The 17,583-nt window shown below is 36.2% G+C and overlaps 1 protein-coding gene across 5 annotated transcripts in view; it reads right to left on the reverse strand.

The window, feature by feature from the left end:
• Nucleotides 1-17,583, reverse strand: part of Nbeal1 (neurobeachin like 1) — a 151,281-nt gene that overhangs the window by 41,338 nt on the left and 92,360 nt on the right. For all 5 annotated transcript variants that reach the window (XM_048344930.1, XM_048344927.1, XM_048344926.1 and 2 more), the window contains 7 exons: nt 15,294-15,451; nt 14,154-14,278; nt 11,616-11,742; nt 7,638-7,783; nt 5,683-5,816; nt 2,873-2,974; nt 5-100 (listed from right to left, as the gene is read on the reverse strand). In XM_048344930.1, the coding sequence (XP_048200887.1) occupies nt 5-100; nt 2,873-2,974; nt 5,683-5,816; nt 7,638-7,783; nt 11,616-11,742; nt 14,154-14,278; nt 15,294-15,451 (888 nt within the window). The remainder of the gene's footprint in view (nt 1-4; nt 101-2,872; nt 2,975-5,682; nt 5,817-7,637; nt 7,784-11,615; nt 11,743-14,153; nt 14,279-15,293; nt 15,452-17,583) is intronic.

Here is a 17,583-nt window from a genome sequence, read left to right on the forward strand (position 1 = left end):
TTACCACAGGATACTGTGCAAGGTCATTATAGGTTCTTCCTGCCATTGTATTTATTTGAATGAGATAGTCAAAATTTGATATTTCTCTGTTCACCCATTTCTAGACAGCACAAAAAAGAACAATATCAGAATTATACAATCTAAATCTCAGAAACAGATAGCTATTACTAACAGGACCAACATCTATTGCAATCATTATATCTCATCATCCTAATAATAAAAGGAATGATGCTACAAAGGAAAGGTTTAATGCTGAAATACATCTATTTTTCCTCAATTTACCCTAAAAATTCACCTTTAGAATTTTGAAAACAGAAAACTAAACATACATTTTATGCTATGGCCTGAAACCTAAAACCTTGATAAAAATTAAGTTGTGGGCCAGGTGTTGGTAGCTCATACCCACAATCCTACCTATGCAGAAGTCTGCTGAGATCTGAGGATCACAGTTCAAAGCCAGCCTGGTCAGGAAAGTCTTTGAGACTCTTACCTCCAATTAGCTACCAAAAAGCTGGAAATGACACTATGGCTCAAAGTGGTAGAGTATTAGCCTTGATCACAAAAGCTCAGGGATACTGCCTGAGCCCTGAGTTCAAGCCCCAGGACCAGTACCAAAAAAAAAAAAAAAAAAAAAAAGAAAGAATTAAGTCATGGTGGCACACACACTTGTAGTCCCAGATCCCAGCACCTACAGAGGTAGGAAGATGAAACTTCAAGACTAGCTCAGCCACTTTAGCAAATCCTTGTACCAAAAAAATTAAAAATTAAAAAATGGGGAGGGCTGAAGTATAAGCACAGGTTGAGAAAATTACATCTTCTAAAAATGCATTAGACCCTGGATTCAATCCCCAGTACCAAAAAAAATCAATAAAAGTAATTAAGTATTTTCTTCAATTAAATAGTTTATCAGAATACCTTTAAAGTATTAAAATGTTCCACTTTGAAGTTTTATTAGAAACTGGAAATTTCACAAATGAAAAAATAAAAAAATTGGTGTGATATTATACTGAAACTATCCTTAATCTGTTTTAACTTTATTAATAATTAAATATTACATTAAGTACTCCAAGAAAACTTTTATTTTTTTGGTGGCAATGGGGTTTGAATTAAGGGCCTTGTACTTGCTAGGCTAGTGCTCTACAATCTGAGTCACATTTTCAGCCCCACTTTTTGCTGGTTATTTTCAAGGGTCTCAACAACTTTTTTTTTGCCAGTCCTGGGGCTTGGACTCAGGGACTGAGCTCTGTCCCTGGCTTCTTTTTGCTCAAAGCTAGCACTCTACCTCTTGAGCCACAGCACCACTTTCAGCTTTTTATGTTTATATGGTGCAGAGGAATCAAACCCAGGACTTCATGCATGCTAGGCAAGCACTCTACTGCTAAGCCACATTCTCAGCCCTTACAAACTTTTTTACCTATGCTGGCCTTGCACCATTATCCACATGCTCTCGGCTTCCTCAGTTGTTAGGATTACACGTGTGAGCCACCAGTACCCAGCTTAAAAACTACATTTACAAAGTAATAGTAAACAGATTCTACCACATTATCCACATGCTCTCGGCTTCCTCAGTTGTTAGGATTACATGTGTGAGCCACCAGTACCCAGCTTAAAAACTACATTTACAAAGTAATAGTAAACAGATTCTGCCACATTGAATATAAACTTTTCTAAAGAAACAGATCATCTGATTTTCTACATTATCACCTCACAACATCTAGGCATCTAATTATTTCATTCCATGAAGGTGCACTTGAGAGTTTTGCGATAGATTAACATTCATTTTCAAGCTTTTTCATGTCTAAAGCAGAGGATATACACATATAGTGAGAAATGAAATTAGAAAGTTCAATTGTTCTTAAGAGCCAGGTTGAAGTACTTAGTAAAATGTGTTGCATAGATAAAGGGGTATGTACGTTACTAAACTAAACCATTTCAGTTGCAAGAGGAAAGAATTAGCATGGGGTGCAATTCATGATTTACAAGCATGAATCCCTGGGTCCATCACACACACATACACTGCTAATTGTTATTGAATAAGGGCAACACTTGGTGGGCAACAAGATGAATGCACATTTGGAAGAAAGAAGAGAGCCAGGAGGTAAAGATACTGCTTGAGAAACCACTAACACTCCTAGAAAGCAAAAACAACAGCCTTCTTTTGAGTCTTTGCAGTACAAACTCACAAGACATTGAGGTATGAGTGAGAATGTAATTCCCATGAGTATCAGCTAGCTTTTGCTGTAAAAGAAATGACCATTTTTCCACAGTGATCTTTATATTTTTTCTTTTTACTTGATTTTTATTAAGAAAAACAGAGAGGGCTAGAAATGTGGCTTAGTGGTAGAGTGCTTGCCTCGCATGCATGAAGCCCTAGGTTCAACTCCTCAGTACCACATAAACAGAAAAGCCATAAGTGGTGCTGTAGCTCAAGTGGTAGGAGTGATAGTCTTGAGCAGAAGCAGCTCAGGGATAGTACCCAGGTCCTCAGTTCAAGCCCCAAGATGAGAGAGGGAGAGAGAGAGGGAGAGGGAGAGGGAGAGGGAGGGAGAGAGAGAGAGAGAGGGAGAGAGAGAGAGAGAGAGAGAGAGAGAGAGAGAGAGAGAGGGAAAGAGAGAGAGGGAGGGAGAGAGGGAGAGAGGGAGAGAGAGAAACAGATAATTATTGAAGGATAAATTCATGAACTGAATGATATGGAAGGTAGGGGGAGGGAATAGCATGTGAAGGTAACAAAAGAAGATTTAAAGATAATTCAAATGATCAGTATAAATGGAATAGCAGTTGTAACAATCAAAGGGTAGTAATCAAAAAGAACACAGCATATATCTAAGATAGAAAGTCAATGCGAAAACAGCACCTTTTAAGTTTTTCTTACCTGTGTCAGTCCTGATGCTTTGAATAACTCTTGTGGTGATCTCGCCCCATAACTATTTGTAGAATGTAGGGACAACAATTTGCTATATACTTTGTTCCTAACCTATTAAAAAAAATACCATCATGTAGTTTAAAAACTGAGATAAACTTAAATTATTGTCTAATAGTTTTAGTTGAACTATAATTCACCTTCTTTTTTTTTTTTTTTGGCCAGTCCTGGGCCTTGGGCTCAGGGCCTGAGCACTATCCCTGGCTTCTTTTTGCTCAAGGCTAGCACTCTGCCACTTGAGCCGCAGCGCCACTTCTGGCCATTTTCTGTATATGTGGTGCTGGGGAATCGAACCGAGGGCTTCATGTATACAAGGCAAGTGCTCTTGCCACTAGGCCATATCCCCAGCCCCTATAATTCACCTTTTTAAAGAATAAAAATAGTAGTTTTATATTATATGCATAGAGTTATGCAACTGTCACCATTATTTAAATTCAGAGCTTTTTTTCATCATACCCTTCCTCTAAATCCCATACTTTCTAGCAGTTATTCCCCAATTCTTGTTCCTTCTCAACTCCTGGACAACCAACAATCTGCTTTCTGCCTCTGGATATGACTGTTCTGGACATTTCATATTAACAGTTGGTTATAGTTTTAAGTGTCTACCATAATTTGTGCTATAGACCGAATGGTTTTCTCAAAAGTTTATGTGTTGGTTAGGGGCTGGGGATATGGCCTAGTGGCAAGAGTGCCTGCCTAGGATACACGAGGCCCTAGGTTTGATTCCCCAGCACCACATATACAGAAAACGGCCAGAAGCGGCGCTGTGGCTCAAGTGGCGGAGTGCTAGCCTTGAGCGGGAAGAAGCCAGGGACAGTGCTCAGGCCCTGAGTCCAAGGCCCAGGACTGGCCAAAAAAAAAAAAAAAGTTTATGTGTTGGAAACATGATCCTAATGTGGATTTTTCACAGGCATCAGTGAGGTCTTTGGGAGGTAGATTATGTGAAGTTATGAGTACTGGAACTTCATGATGATAACTTCACGATGACATTAGTGACCTTAAAAGAAGAGGAAATGGGTTTTCTAATGTGATATGATTATATTAATTTCCATAAGGTATACTCAGCTATGTTATGGTGCTACAAATACACCTTCATGCTGTGGGAATTCCTAGCTCCCTAAGCTGCATAAACTTCAATACTTTTAGATTATTTAGTATCAAATACTTTGTCAGAGTAACAGAAAATGAATCGAAGCAGCTGAAGTTAAACTATCTATTCTTGCCAAAGGTATAGAGCACAATTAAAGACCATTAAACTTTAAACCAGAAAACTTGTTCAAGTTTAAGTCAAATTTAGATCCACTATTTACTAATAATCTTGGAAAATTAAATAATTTATTGAGTCTCACATGTAATAAACATATTTCCTACCCTACAGTGTGTGAATTATTCTGAGCTATAAAAGTATTATATAAAAATTCATCTTTCCTTAAGTATAAAAAAGAATACTAGAATTAAACATTTAATCTCAAGATTGTTAGGAAGATAAGATGTTATACATAAATGTGCTTCAAAAACTACAAAGGTGGGGCTGGGAATATGGCCTAGTGGCAAAAGTGCTTGCCTCATATACATGAAGCCCTGGGTTCAATTCTCCGGCACCACATATATAGAAAATGGCCAGAAGTGGCGCTGTGGCTCAAGTGCCAGAGTGCTAGCCTTGAGCAAAAAGAAGCTAAGGACAGTGCTGGGGCTCTGAGTCCAAGGCCCAGGACTGGAAAAAGAAACAAAAACAAAAAACTACAAAGGTTATACAGATATATTACTTGATTTAATTACACAATACAGCTTTGCATGAAACGCATGTATTTATATTATGAAGGAGAACTTTTAAAATAAAAATATATTATTTTATAAAAATAGAAAAATGCTCTTAAAATATCTGAACCAGATTCCCTATAAGTAAATCTATAATAGTTCCTTCTCCGTGAACAGAAAACCAGAAAACTGGTTATTGTCTATGCTAATCTCGGTCCTATGAAAAGCAAATACCAGGACAGAATTAAATATTCAAGAATTTTATTAGTCAGAATGCTTATAAAAGCAAACAGGAGAGCTAGCAAGGTGAGAACTGTCAGATTGCTACACATTGTAGTCCAAAGCAATTAAGATGGAAAAAACTATGGTTCAAGCATCCATCCTAATTAACAAGTCAATAGTTAGTGATGGAGATAGTACTCAGACACAGGTAATCTGGTTTTAGAGACTGTGTGCTCAACCACTTAAACTATTTTAGAATAATGTTATATTCCTATAGAATAGTATATATTTCTATAAGAAACAGCTGTCCTACTATAATTTACTTTGGCAGGGTCATTTTTAATAGTGTAAGGGATCAAACCCAGAACCTAACACAAGTATAGGCAAGCATTCTATCAGTGAGTTACTTTCTCAGGTACCATTACTGTTTGATTTGAGTCCAATTTTTTTAAGTTATAATTTTTTTAATACATTGAGATTGTCTTGCTATTATACAGCCCAGGCTGGCTTGAAACTTGCAATCCTATCTGAGCTTCCTTAGTGATGGGATTAAGCCTGCATGCTCTATCACTGTTGGGCATCATTTTGCTGATACTCAATATTCTACTATTTCACAGTACTGTATACATACACAAACTAAAAGTCACTACCCCAGCACTCAAACCCCAACCAAAAAACATATGTACTGATTAACTTCTCTTGTTTCTATAAATACATTAAAAATCACTCACTGGAGGATTACGTCAAGCTAATACTCTGCAATAGCCAGAAAAGTACCATACCTCTTTTTTGAAATTAAGAAAGTAGTTGGATTGGTCAACATGAAAAATCTCAAGAGCTGATCTCCTTAAATTGTAACGCCGTAAGTGAATCTCTCGAACTTGAGAATGAGGCCACTTGAAATCAAAGCCTATTCCTAAAGACAGAAGAAATCTTCTGATTAGAGTACCAAAGTTACTTATACTATGTAGAAAATGTCTCCTTGTTGGGGACAAAAGTATTGTTTAAGGAAAAGAAAGTCAACATTATAAAAATCATTTATGCCAGGCGCTGGTGGCTCACACCTAGCTACTTTGGAGACTGAATGCTGAGGATTGAGGTTCAAAGCCAGTCCAGGTAAGAAAGCCTGAGACACTTATCTCCAATTAATCACCAGAACATTGGAAGTGGAGCTATGGCTCAAAGTGGTACAGTGTTAGCATTGAGCAGAAAAGCTCAAGGACAGCCCCCAGGCTTGAGTTCAAGCCCCATGACAAAAAAAAAAAAAAAAATCATTTATGCCAGGAGCTGGGGACTCACTGTAATTCTAACTACTCAGGAAGCTGAGCATCAAGGTTTGAGGCCAGTCCCCCCACAGCAGGAAAGTATGTGAGATTCTTATCTCCAATTCACCACCACCAAAAAAAACCCCAAAAAACTAGAAGAGGAGCTATGGCTCAAGTGGCAGAGCACTAACCTTGAGCAAGACAACATCAACAGTGCCCAGGCCCTAAGTTCAAGCAGCAGGGCTGGCACAAAAAAATCACCTATTGGGGGCTGGGAATATGGCCTAGTGGCAAGAGTGCTCAGCTCGTATACATGAAACCCTCAGCACCACCTATATAGAAAATGGCTAGAAGTGGCACTGTGGCTCAAGTGGAAGAGTGCTAGCCCTGAGCAAAAGGAAGCCAGAGACAGTGCTCAGGTCCTGAGTTCAAGGTCCAGGACTGGAAAAAAAACCACTTATTAAACTTATTGGATATTTAAACTATTTCCTATAGAACTATTCAAAATTCTATGGTATACTACTGTCTTCTCATGAGAACAAATAATAATTGCACATTATTATACCTTAGAAAAGTTTTCCTTTGCTATGTTTGCATCTTTAATGTAATCAGCAATTTATTATCACATAAATGATTAAATGAGGGAGCAGACATAGTAATTCATGTCTATATCCCAGTGAGACCCTATCTTAAACAACAAAAAAAAGAGCCAGACATGGTGGCTCATTCCTGTAACCCTAGCAATACACAGAGGGAAAGGTAAAGAAAGGGCTGCAGTACAAGACCGGCCCAGGAAAAAGCATGACACTATCTGAAATACAAACTAAAGCAGAAAAAAAAAAAAAAAAAAAGGCTGGGGTCATGGCTCCAGTGGTGGAGCATTAGCCTAGTAAGCCAAGGCCCTGATTTCAAACTCTAAGGCTTAAAAAAATTACATACCTATAGGATTAAGTAAATATATAAAAGTCAGATAAAATTAAAATTGATTCAGAGTTTATAAGTTTATTGTGATCTCCTCTAGTCAGGCCTTAGAAATATATGAATAATAAAAAAATTAAAGTATCCAGGTATGGTGGTGTATGCTTGAAATACCAGCTATATGGGAGACTAAGGCAGGAGCATTCTAAGCTCAAAGCCAACCTAAACAACTTACTAAGATACTGTCTCAAAATAAAATAAATAATACTATGGATGGAACTTCATGGTTCATGCCTGGCATGTGTGAGGCAATGGGTTCGATCAGCGATAACACACATACACACACACAAAACACACAATATTTATACAAAATGAAAGCATTCTCCTTTAATATACTGTTAGATAACAAATTAAACCTGTTGCTGACTTTCTACTTTTTATTCTATATTATAGATATTTCCACAGTCCCATCTTAACTGCTTTCTTCTTATTTATGACTGATTAAATTGGGTAGCTAGTCACTGAGCAGAAATCATTTTCCAATAACTCCTCACCATCTTCTTTTTCAATGCTGCTATCATAGAAGTAAATGTGCTGAGTAGTGATTTCTAATCTGCCAGGAATTATGTCAATTAATGTAATAAGTTCACAGTCTTCTGACAACACCAATTTTTCTTTTTGATCTTGTTCTTTGTCATCACTGTGAAACAAACAAAAAATTAAAAATGCATTCATCAGTTTATCCTGCTTAAGTGAAAAAGGCTATCATATTCAAATTCAAACCTCACTCTTATAAAATTAAGTGTTCAAGAAAGAATACTTGAATTACCTACAAGAAACATTCTACTGAATATGAATTGCTTAAATAGCATCCAAATTTTATTTTGTGTGGCTTGAACTCAGGGTCTGGTCACTGTCTCAGTATTTTTGCTCAAAGCTAGTGTGCTAACACCTAAATTGCAGGTCTACTTCGGCTTTTTTGGTGGGTAATGGGAGATAAGGGGCTCACAAACTTTACTGCCCCATCCAAATATTTTTAAATCTGTTGATTCAGTTTTATTAAAAAACATGCTTTATATTTAAATTTTTTAATGAAATGCAGTAAACCTAATATAAGAGGAAGAGAACAGATTAAAAATTTTTAACAATATTGTCATGTCACTTTACTCATAGTCTGAGAACCATTAATTTACCCAAGGAAAAATATAAATCTGTGAATTAAAGACTGCATTATGGGGGCTGGAAATATGGCCTAGTGGCAAGAGTGCTTGCCTCGTATACAAGAAGCCCTGGGTTCTATTCCCCAGCACCACATATATAGAAAAGCCCAGAAACGGCGCTGTGGCTCAAGAGGTAGAGTGCTAGCCTTGAGCAAAAAGAAGCCAGGACTGGCGCAAAAAAAAAAAACAAAACCCAATACAGTGATACTTGCATACCTGTGTTCATTGCTAGACTACATATCATAGCCAAGTTATAGAAAAAAAGATAATCATTTTATTACCCTACAATGAAAGAATGGATCAAGGAAATATAACATATATGTCATATTTTCTATATATAAATACATACATATGTACATATAATGAAATTTTATGTATACATCAGGAAAACAGTATTATATCATTAGCATGTAAATGGATGGGCCTGGAAAAAAGTTATGTTAAATAAAGTCAGAGAGTTAAAAGGCAAATGATTTCTCTTATATGTATAAAGTAGGACTTTAGAAGAAAGGGACAGGCAAATGGAGAGAGAAAGGGTAGGCAAATACCATCATAATATTCAATGTACACATGTGAAAATAGAACCAGGAAATGAGGGATGGGTGGGGTTGGGAGAGATAGAGGAGAATGATGGAAGGAATGGCATTGTTCAAAAGGTACTGTACTTATAAAGTGACATGTTGAACTAAAATCTCTTTGTACAACTACTTAAAGAGCTTTTGTTAAAAAAAAACTGTGGTAGTAGTAGTGCTTTGTAAATAAGTGTTAAAGTAGCACTAATTACATTTGAGATAACAGGCTAGTTCAAATTCATGACCCTTCTGTTTCAGCCTCCCAACTACCTGCAAGTACAAGATCGAACCACAGAACTCAGTGCCTAATTATGATTTTCAAATTTTAAGTGGAAACCTTCCAAGAGCAACTAAAACCACTGCATCACCATCAAGACATCTTCTTGACAATGGAACTAGAGATAATACAACTACTAATGCCATACCTGACTTACAATCATCTTGTACTAAGAGAACTGAAACCATTCTATTTCTTGAAAAAGAAAAATTGATTTACCCTTAGGTGATTTTTTTCTGTATAGTATAGAAGTAGGAACTCCTACCAGTCACAAAATTTTTGTCATGTAATTTTTTCAAGCTAGCTTCTCCCTAGAACTAGATACTTCATAAATGTTGCATGTCTAGAATAGCAATAACTAAGTCTAATCCATTTCCATGGATTTACATGAGGATATTCTGTAAATTTCATCAACTTAGCTGATAATATTGCAGCCCTTTATTTAAGGCTATGGCTTAGAAAAAAAAGAATCTCTAATAAGAATGTTTCTCTATAGTAAAATTTCAATATCTGTGGTACTAAACTGAGCAGTGAGTAGTCTAAAAGAATAAAAGTTCTAAACATTATTTCTATTCAATGACAGTGTTCTGATTCTACTTTTTTTTCTGTCCATCATGAATTGTATACATTAAAATAGTAAAGTAAATCCTGATTTTAAAATGAAGCAATGCCACAGATAGCATTAGGAACCTGTATTTCCAACCCCTCAGTAGGTTAAGGCAGGAGGATCTCAAGATACAGGACAGCCAGAGCAAAAGTGATGCTCTGACTCAGAAGTAAAAGAATAAAAAAAGCAAAGAAGCCAAAAAATGAACACAAAATAAAGATTTCCATAGGTAGCAAAGGCTGAGAGACTCTGTAGCTATTAACTTTCCTTACGGTGGTCAATGCCTATAATCCAAACTACTTGGGGGGGTGCAAAGGCAGCTGGTACAAAAGGTCAGAAGACCCCATTTCAACTAGCAAGCTGGGCATGGTGGTGTGTGCCTGTCATCCCAGCTATGTAGAAGACATAAATAGAATCGCTGTCCAGGCTGGCCTTGGCATAAATGTGAGAACCTATAAGAAAAAATACTAATACTTCAAATGGAAGAATGCCTGCCTAGAAAGTGCAAGGCCTTGAGTTCAAATCCCAGTAACCCCCTCACCAAAAACAGGAAGACCTCCCAGCTGAAAGCCAATATATGACAGAAGATGATAATCACTTACTAAGTTTGGTAATTATGTGACAAATATAGGTGTGATATACATGAAAACTGAAATAAAAAGGGGATGAGAAAATAATATATTTTATATTTGTCTGAATGAAAATTTAAACTATTAACTCAAATTTAAAAAACTTATCTAAAGCCACATAAGTCATCTACTTCCTGAGGGAGGTTTGGTAATTTGTATTTCAAAGAATTTGTTCATTTATATTGTGAAATTTACTGTCATAAAGGAATTGAAAAAGAATACTTTCCTTTTTAATCACTTTAACATTGGTGGTGATGTTTTTCTTTCCTGAGACTGATTATTGCTGTCTTTTTTTTTGTCCCTAAATAGCCTGGCCAGAGATATATGTTTCTTGCTTTCTGTTCATTTTTATGTTTTTCTTAAAGAAGCCCTGGCTTCTTTTTGCTCAAGGCTAGCACTCTACCACTTGAGCCACAGTGCCACTTCTGGCTTCTTCTGTTTATGTGGTGCTGAAAAATTGAACTCAGGGCTTCATGCATGCCAGGCAAGCGCTCTACCACTAAGCCACATTCCCAGCCCCATCTTTTTGTTTTTTTAATGGCCAGCTTTTCTTTCCTTAATCCTTTTTTCTGTCTCATTTCTCTTTTATAGTTTCTATATGTCTTTTTTTTCAAGATGAAGGTCAAATACAGTATTTTGTGCATAGTTGGTGAGTACTATACCACTGAGCTACATACTCAGGCCCTATACTACTTAAATAAGCCTTAGCTGGATCTCACAAATTTGATATATTGGTTTTTTGTCTGTTATTTTGTGTCAGTCCTGGGGAATGAACTCTGGGCTTATGTGCTGTCTCTGAGTTTTTTTTTTTTGTTGTTGTTGTTTTTGTCAAGGCTAGAAATCTTCCACATTGGAGCTATACAGCTCCAATTTTGGCTTAATTGGAGGTGATCTGAGACTCAGGGAGTTTCCTGACCACGCTGGCTTTGAACTGCAGTCCTCACATCTCAGTCTCCTGAGTAGCTAGGATTACAGGCATGAACCAGCATGGTGGTTTTTTGTTGTTGTTGTTGTTGAAAAAAAATATTTTCTAATTTCAAGGACAAAATCTAGTGATACCAGTTTGAAAACCTTCTTTGATAATCTCAATAAGCATTGAAGACTCTCTAATAGCTGACATGGAATTAAATCCAGAACAGTGGAAACGTACAATTAGAATTTCAAGCTTATTCAAAATCCTATTTCTTAGAATACACAATTTTAAATTCTTCCCAATACTTTACATACATATGTACTTTGGCTGCTAAGTCCTCTTCAAGAAGTTCTAATTTATCCTCCTCCACATCACTAACTTTAACTTGTTTTACTACTTCCAAAAGCAATGAATCACTGGAAGGCTGTGACTGTTGGACACCTGTTCAAACACAAAATATCTGTTAAGTACAAACAAAACATAATACTATACCCCTCTATAATTTCTGACTGTCAAAGATTATATGTGTGTATTAAAAGTAAAGATAGTACTTTGAATTAGATGATGTTGGATAGTGACTTTTTTGTCTGTGTACAGGTCCTGAGGCTTGAACTTAGGGCCTGGAAACTGTCTCTGAGCTTTTTTGCTAAACGCTAGTGTTCTACCACTAGTGGTCTACCTCCAGCTTTTTGGTGGTTAATTAGAGATAAGAGTTTCATGGAGTTTCCTGCCCAAACTGGCTTTGAACTGTAACCCACAGATCTCACCCTTCTGAGTAGGGAGGGTTAGAGGTTTGAGCCACCATGCTTGGTTTGATAGTAATTTTAAAAATTATGTACATGTGGTCAAAGGAATGTATCTAAACTATGGTAAACAACTTTTTAATGACAGTCTCCTTTGTTTCTATTAAAAAGTGTAAAACAAGTAGAAAACTAATTTTATGTACCTGAATTGCACTACACCATTAATCACATGTAACCACATTAAATCTAAAATATCAATTATTAACTTAAAAATGATCATTTCCAATGTATTAATGTGATAAAACTTTTTCTTGTACATGTGTACTAAAGAAATCCTAAGGAAGAACATGACAAATTGTTTTTTGTTTGTTTTTTATTTTTTTCTTTTTCTTTTTTTCAAATTTTTATTATCAAACTGGTGTACAGAGAGGTTACAGTTTCATATGTTAGGCATTGGATACATTTCTTGTACTGCTTGTTACCTTGTCCCTCATTCCCCCTCTTGTTTGTTTGTTTTTTGCCAGTCCCGAGCCTTGGACTCAGGGCCTGAGCACTGTCCCTGGCTTCTTTTTGCTCAAGGCTAGCTAGCACTCTGCCACTTGAGCCAAAGCACCACTTCTGGCCATCTTCTACATATGTGGGTGCTAGGGAATCAAACCCAGGGCTTCATGTATACGAAGCAAGCACTCTTGCCTCTAGGCCCTATTCCCAGCCCCGACAAATTGTTTTTAAACTGGCAAATAATCATAGACTAAGAGCCAAAGTGTTCAGTTTTGGAGCATATGGCAACCAATAGATAATTAATTCTGATACATATATGCAATTTATATTTCATGAGCTAAACATTTTGTAGGAATGGAAATATTGCATATATACAGTATTTACAAACACAGTATTTGTATTATGGACAGGGATACTATTTTGTATTAAAGAATATTACTTACTATATTTGACTTGCTAAATAGCAGGCATATGGCTTTCTTAAAATTTATGGTATCATATGTATTAGCCAACCTATAAAATTTTTAAATGGAAGATGAAAAGTGGACCCCTACTTCACCAGTAAAACAGTCATGGAGCACAGAATGCAGCAGTGGCTATGGTAAAATACCATTTAATCTATATGTATATAAAATGTATAATAGCATAATATAGTATATAATATACGATATATTATAATTATGTTTAATAAAAATATACTATGTAACAATATAACCATTTATCATATATTATATGATATGTTACATGTTATATTATATATTATATGTTATATGTGTTATATATATTATATGTCATATGTAACAATATATAATGCATATAAAAAATATATAATGTGTATATATATAGCTGCCAATGACATCACAAACATGATTTCTTGTATATTTCCCAGGGAGTAATGGCAAGTAAGATGGTTAGAAAGGAAGGCCTTTATACAGAACTACGGAAACCCCTTAGCATCTGTTCCTGAAATAGTGCTATTAAAGTACATTTTTCTAGAAGAAGGCACTGGCTCATCTAAAACACTAACAGCCTAGAGTTATTTTAAAACAGATTATAAAAGGCTAAAAGACTGCTAAGAATCATAGTTACATTTACTAGCAGTCTAAAGGAAGACATTGTTTCACTACAAAAGACAGATGTTGAATTAAACCACAGTAAATTTGGTCACTAAAATTTTTTTCTTTGAAATCTTTTCATCAGTGGAAATATGAAGTCATCTTAGATTTAGGTCAAACATAAACAGCATCGAATACATACAACCATACTATTATTTTTTCCTTGAAATCTTATAATCAATGGAAATATGAAGTTATCTTAGATTTAGGTCAAACATAACAGCACTGAATACATACAACCATACTATTTAAAAGCCAGTTTCAAAATGCTACACTTCCTTTATGAGTAAACATTTAAAAAATAGTCAGACCACAAGGGTGGGGGTAACAATGTTGGACAAGAAATATACTCATTACCTTACATATGTAACTATAACCCCTTTGTACATCACCTTGACTACAAAATTAAATTTAAAAAGAAAGTTAAGACCTTGATTCCTAGCCTAGAAATACCTTACCTTCAATAAATAACCACATGATCATTGGAACTCACCAAAATTATCTCTCAAGGCACTGGCTTCTTCATGTGTTTTAAAATTATAATTTGGCACCAGTTTGAGTCTCATGCGGGAATAATTTTCTACATTGGCTAGTTTCCAGTGAATTGGAGTCTGTTTCCTAAAATATTTAGAATATTTATAATGAGACAAGTAAAATTGCAGTTACAAAGATTAGTTGGTTCAAATACTGTAGCAAGTATATTACATTTGCTCATATCTATTATCTCATTTGACCAAAACACCATGAGAGAATTAAAATGAATTCGTGTAGCCATCTATAGTTTACACATGAGGATCCTACATCAGATTAAATTATGTGCCCAAGGTCTACAGAAAGCAGAAGTAAGATTTAAACAGGGACTTTTATACTTGATGCTTGATACTTTCAACTCTTCCTTGTTCAATGAAGTTCTTAATTACCATGAGCTTGTATTTCCAAATATCTCTGCCACAAAGATGCAATAATATTAAAAGTACTCTTTAAAAATTGGAATGAAGGGCTGGGGACATGGCTCAAGTAATAGAGCATTTGTCCAACATGCACAGGTCCTGTATTCATACTCCAGTAGGAGAAAAGAGGAGAGGAGAGGGGAGGGAAGGGGAGGAGGGAGGGAGGGAGGGAGGAAGAGGGAGAGGGAGGGAGGGAGAGGGAGAGAGAGAGAGAGAGAGAGAGAGAGAGAGAGAGAGAACACTGGTTTAAAAGTTCTAGGCACAGGCAGGTGCTATGTAGCTCACACCTGTAAGTCCTAGCTACACAGGAGGCTGAGATCAGGAGGACAGTAGTTTGAGGCTAGCCTAAAAAGTTGAAAGACCCCATTTCAACCAAAAAGAAAGGTGGATACAGTGGTACATGTATCTCCCAGTTATGGGGGAATCACAAATAGCACTAAGTCCAGGCCAACCAGGGCATAAAACAAGACCTTATTCAGAAAAATAATGATCAAGTGGTAGAGCATCCACCTAGCAGGCACAAGGTCCTGAGTTCAAACCCCAAACTCACACACACACACACACACACACACACAGAGAGAGAGAGAGAGAGAGAGAGAGAGAGAGAGAGAGAGAGAGAGAGAGAGAGAGAGAGAGAGTTCTACAGAATCCTAAAGAAAAAGTATTAAATGATATGATCCTACCTTTCAGCCCAAGGACCTCTTTCGCCTGTAATATAGAGCCATACTGCCTTCCAGCATCTAAGAGTGTCTAACTGTTGACTGTTAAGTTGTTTAAGCATATTATTATACCTCAGGTTCTCTTGACGTGCTTTTCGATTAAATGGCTCCACAAAAAACTCCTAAAAGAAAAGTAATAGAGTACTAAGTCATAAGTAAAACAAAAACAAAAAACAACGAAAATTCTCCCAATTATACTAGCTGGCAGGAGATATACTGTTCACTAGAACATGGCCCAAACTGGTGACATCAACAGAAGTTCTTTTGGATTTCAGACAGAAGTGATCCTTCTGCTACAGTTAATTATGATTATATTAATAATTTTGCTGGTTGTTCTACTATTTTATGACATCTTGAATTCATTTTTTACTATTGCCCTAGAATATATCTACTGAAAGGTGTACACTTTAACATTCTGCTTTGACACGTTATCTAGCTGAAAGAAGCTTGGGTCTTCATTCAAGACCCTTACTCCTGAGAATTCTTTGGTATTTGTAGAGACCATCTTATACTACACTCTTCTAAAAACCCCCTCTGTATGTGGCATGAAGCTAAGTGTCAGATTTTTGTAGAGGTTAAGCTTGGATGTTAAATTCTGTGAAGTTCTTTTTCTTCAAGTACTCCTTCCTTTTCCATTACCCTCCCTCCTTTTCTTTCTAGACTTGGTAACTCGAAGTATCTCTGGCTTGCCAGAAGGCCATCCTGAGGGACTGTTAGTCTACAATTTTCTTGTGCTATGTTTTGTATACTGCCAGTATGAGGACATGTAATATTGATTTCATAAAATGAGTTGGAAAATATTTTTACTGTCTGAAGAAACTGTGAATTGGTATAACTTCTCCACCAATGTTTGATAGAATCTGTACATGAAACCTACTTGGCTGGGAGTTTTCCTTTTTAGAAGGTTTATAAATTGAATTTCTTTAATAGATTTAGGATTATCTAATATGTTATCTAACATATGTACTTTTTTTTTTTTGCCAGTCCTGGTGTTTGAACTCAGGGCCTGAGCACTGTCCTGGCTTCTTTTTGCTCAAGGCTAGCATGCTACCACTTGAGCCACAGCACCACTTCTAGCTTTTTCTGTTTCTATGGTGCTGAGGAATCAAACCTAGGGCTTCATGCATGCTAGGTGAGTACTCTACCACTAAGCCACATTCCAGTCCTTAACTTATTTTTAAGCCAAGAAACTGATAAGTTGTCAGACTGAGCAAAGTGCATAACTCAAGCCTGAGAGTCCAGCTACTCCAGAGGCTGAGATCTAAAAGATTGACCTTCAAGACCAGCCAAGGTAAAAAGTTAGTGAGACTCTTCCTCCTCCTTTATTCATGCTAGTACTGGGACGTGAACTCAGGATCTTACACTCTCACTCAAGCTTTTAGTGCTCTCAGCTGACAATCTACCAGTAGAGCCATGTCTCTACTTCCATCCTTTTGGTAGTTAACTAGAAATAAGAGTCTCTTAGATTTGTCTGCCCATCAGGCACGGAAGTAAGATCGCATCTTAATAAACAGCATATGGTGGCATGTGCCTGTGATCTCAGCTAGTCAGGAAGTGAAGGTAGGTATACTGCAAACTGAAGCTGGTCCCAAGCAAAACTAAGACTCTCAGAAAAATAAGGTAAGCAAAAATGACTAGGAGTCTAGTTCAAGTTATAGAATACTAGTAAGGCCATATTTCATTTGTTCAAACACAAAGCTACCAAAAATTTTTTAAAGCTGTCAAATTTATGTGCATAAATAGTGTAATTTTTATTACCATACTGATGTCTGTAGAGTCAATAGTAATATCACATCTTTCATTTCTGATCTAAATAATGTTTTACTTCTCTTATTTTGCTGTGTCCAATTAGCTAGAAGTTCATCAGTTTTACTAACAGGAAGAGCCAGATTTTGTTATCCTCCTTTGAATTTCATCTTAGTTCAGTTCAGATCTTTGTTAGTTTCTTATCTATGTTTGCTGTAAGTTTAAATTATTTTCCTGTTTGCAGTATTACAGTACTTACAATTACTGAAACCTTTTTTTCTACTATAAGCCTATGTGCTATGAATTTCCTTTTAGCACAAATGTGCATCTGACCTCCTTATATATGCCTCCTAGTGGACTTTTGCCCTAAGAGACTTTTTATATAATTTATACATTTAGAATATTGTACTCAATTTATTCAACTGTTACTTATCAGTTATTTTTCTTCTAACTCTCAAATAATTTACAGACAGATTGTTTCCAATTTTCCGTGTTGATATTACTATCA

This window comes from Perognathus longimembris, chromosome 4 (assembly GCF_023159225.1).
Source record: "Perognathus longimembris pacificus isolate PPM17 chromosome 4, ASM2315922v1, whole genome shotgun sequence".
Classification (NCBI taxonomy): domain Eukaryota; kingdom Metazoa; phylum Chordata; class Mammalia; order Rodentia; family Heteromyidae; genus Perognathus; species Perognathus longimembris.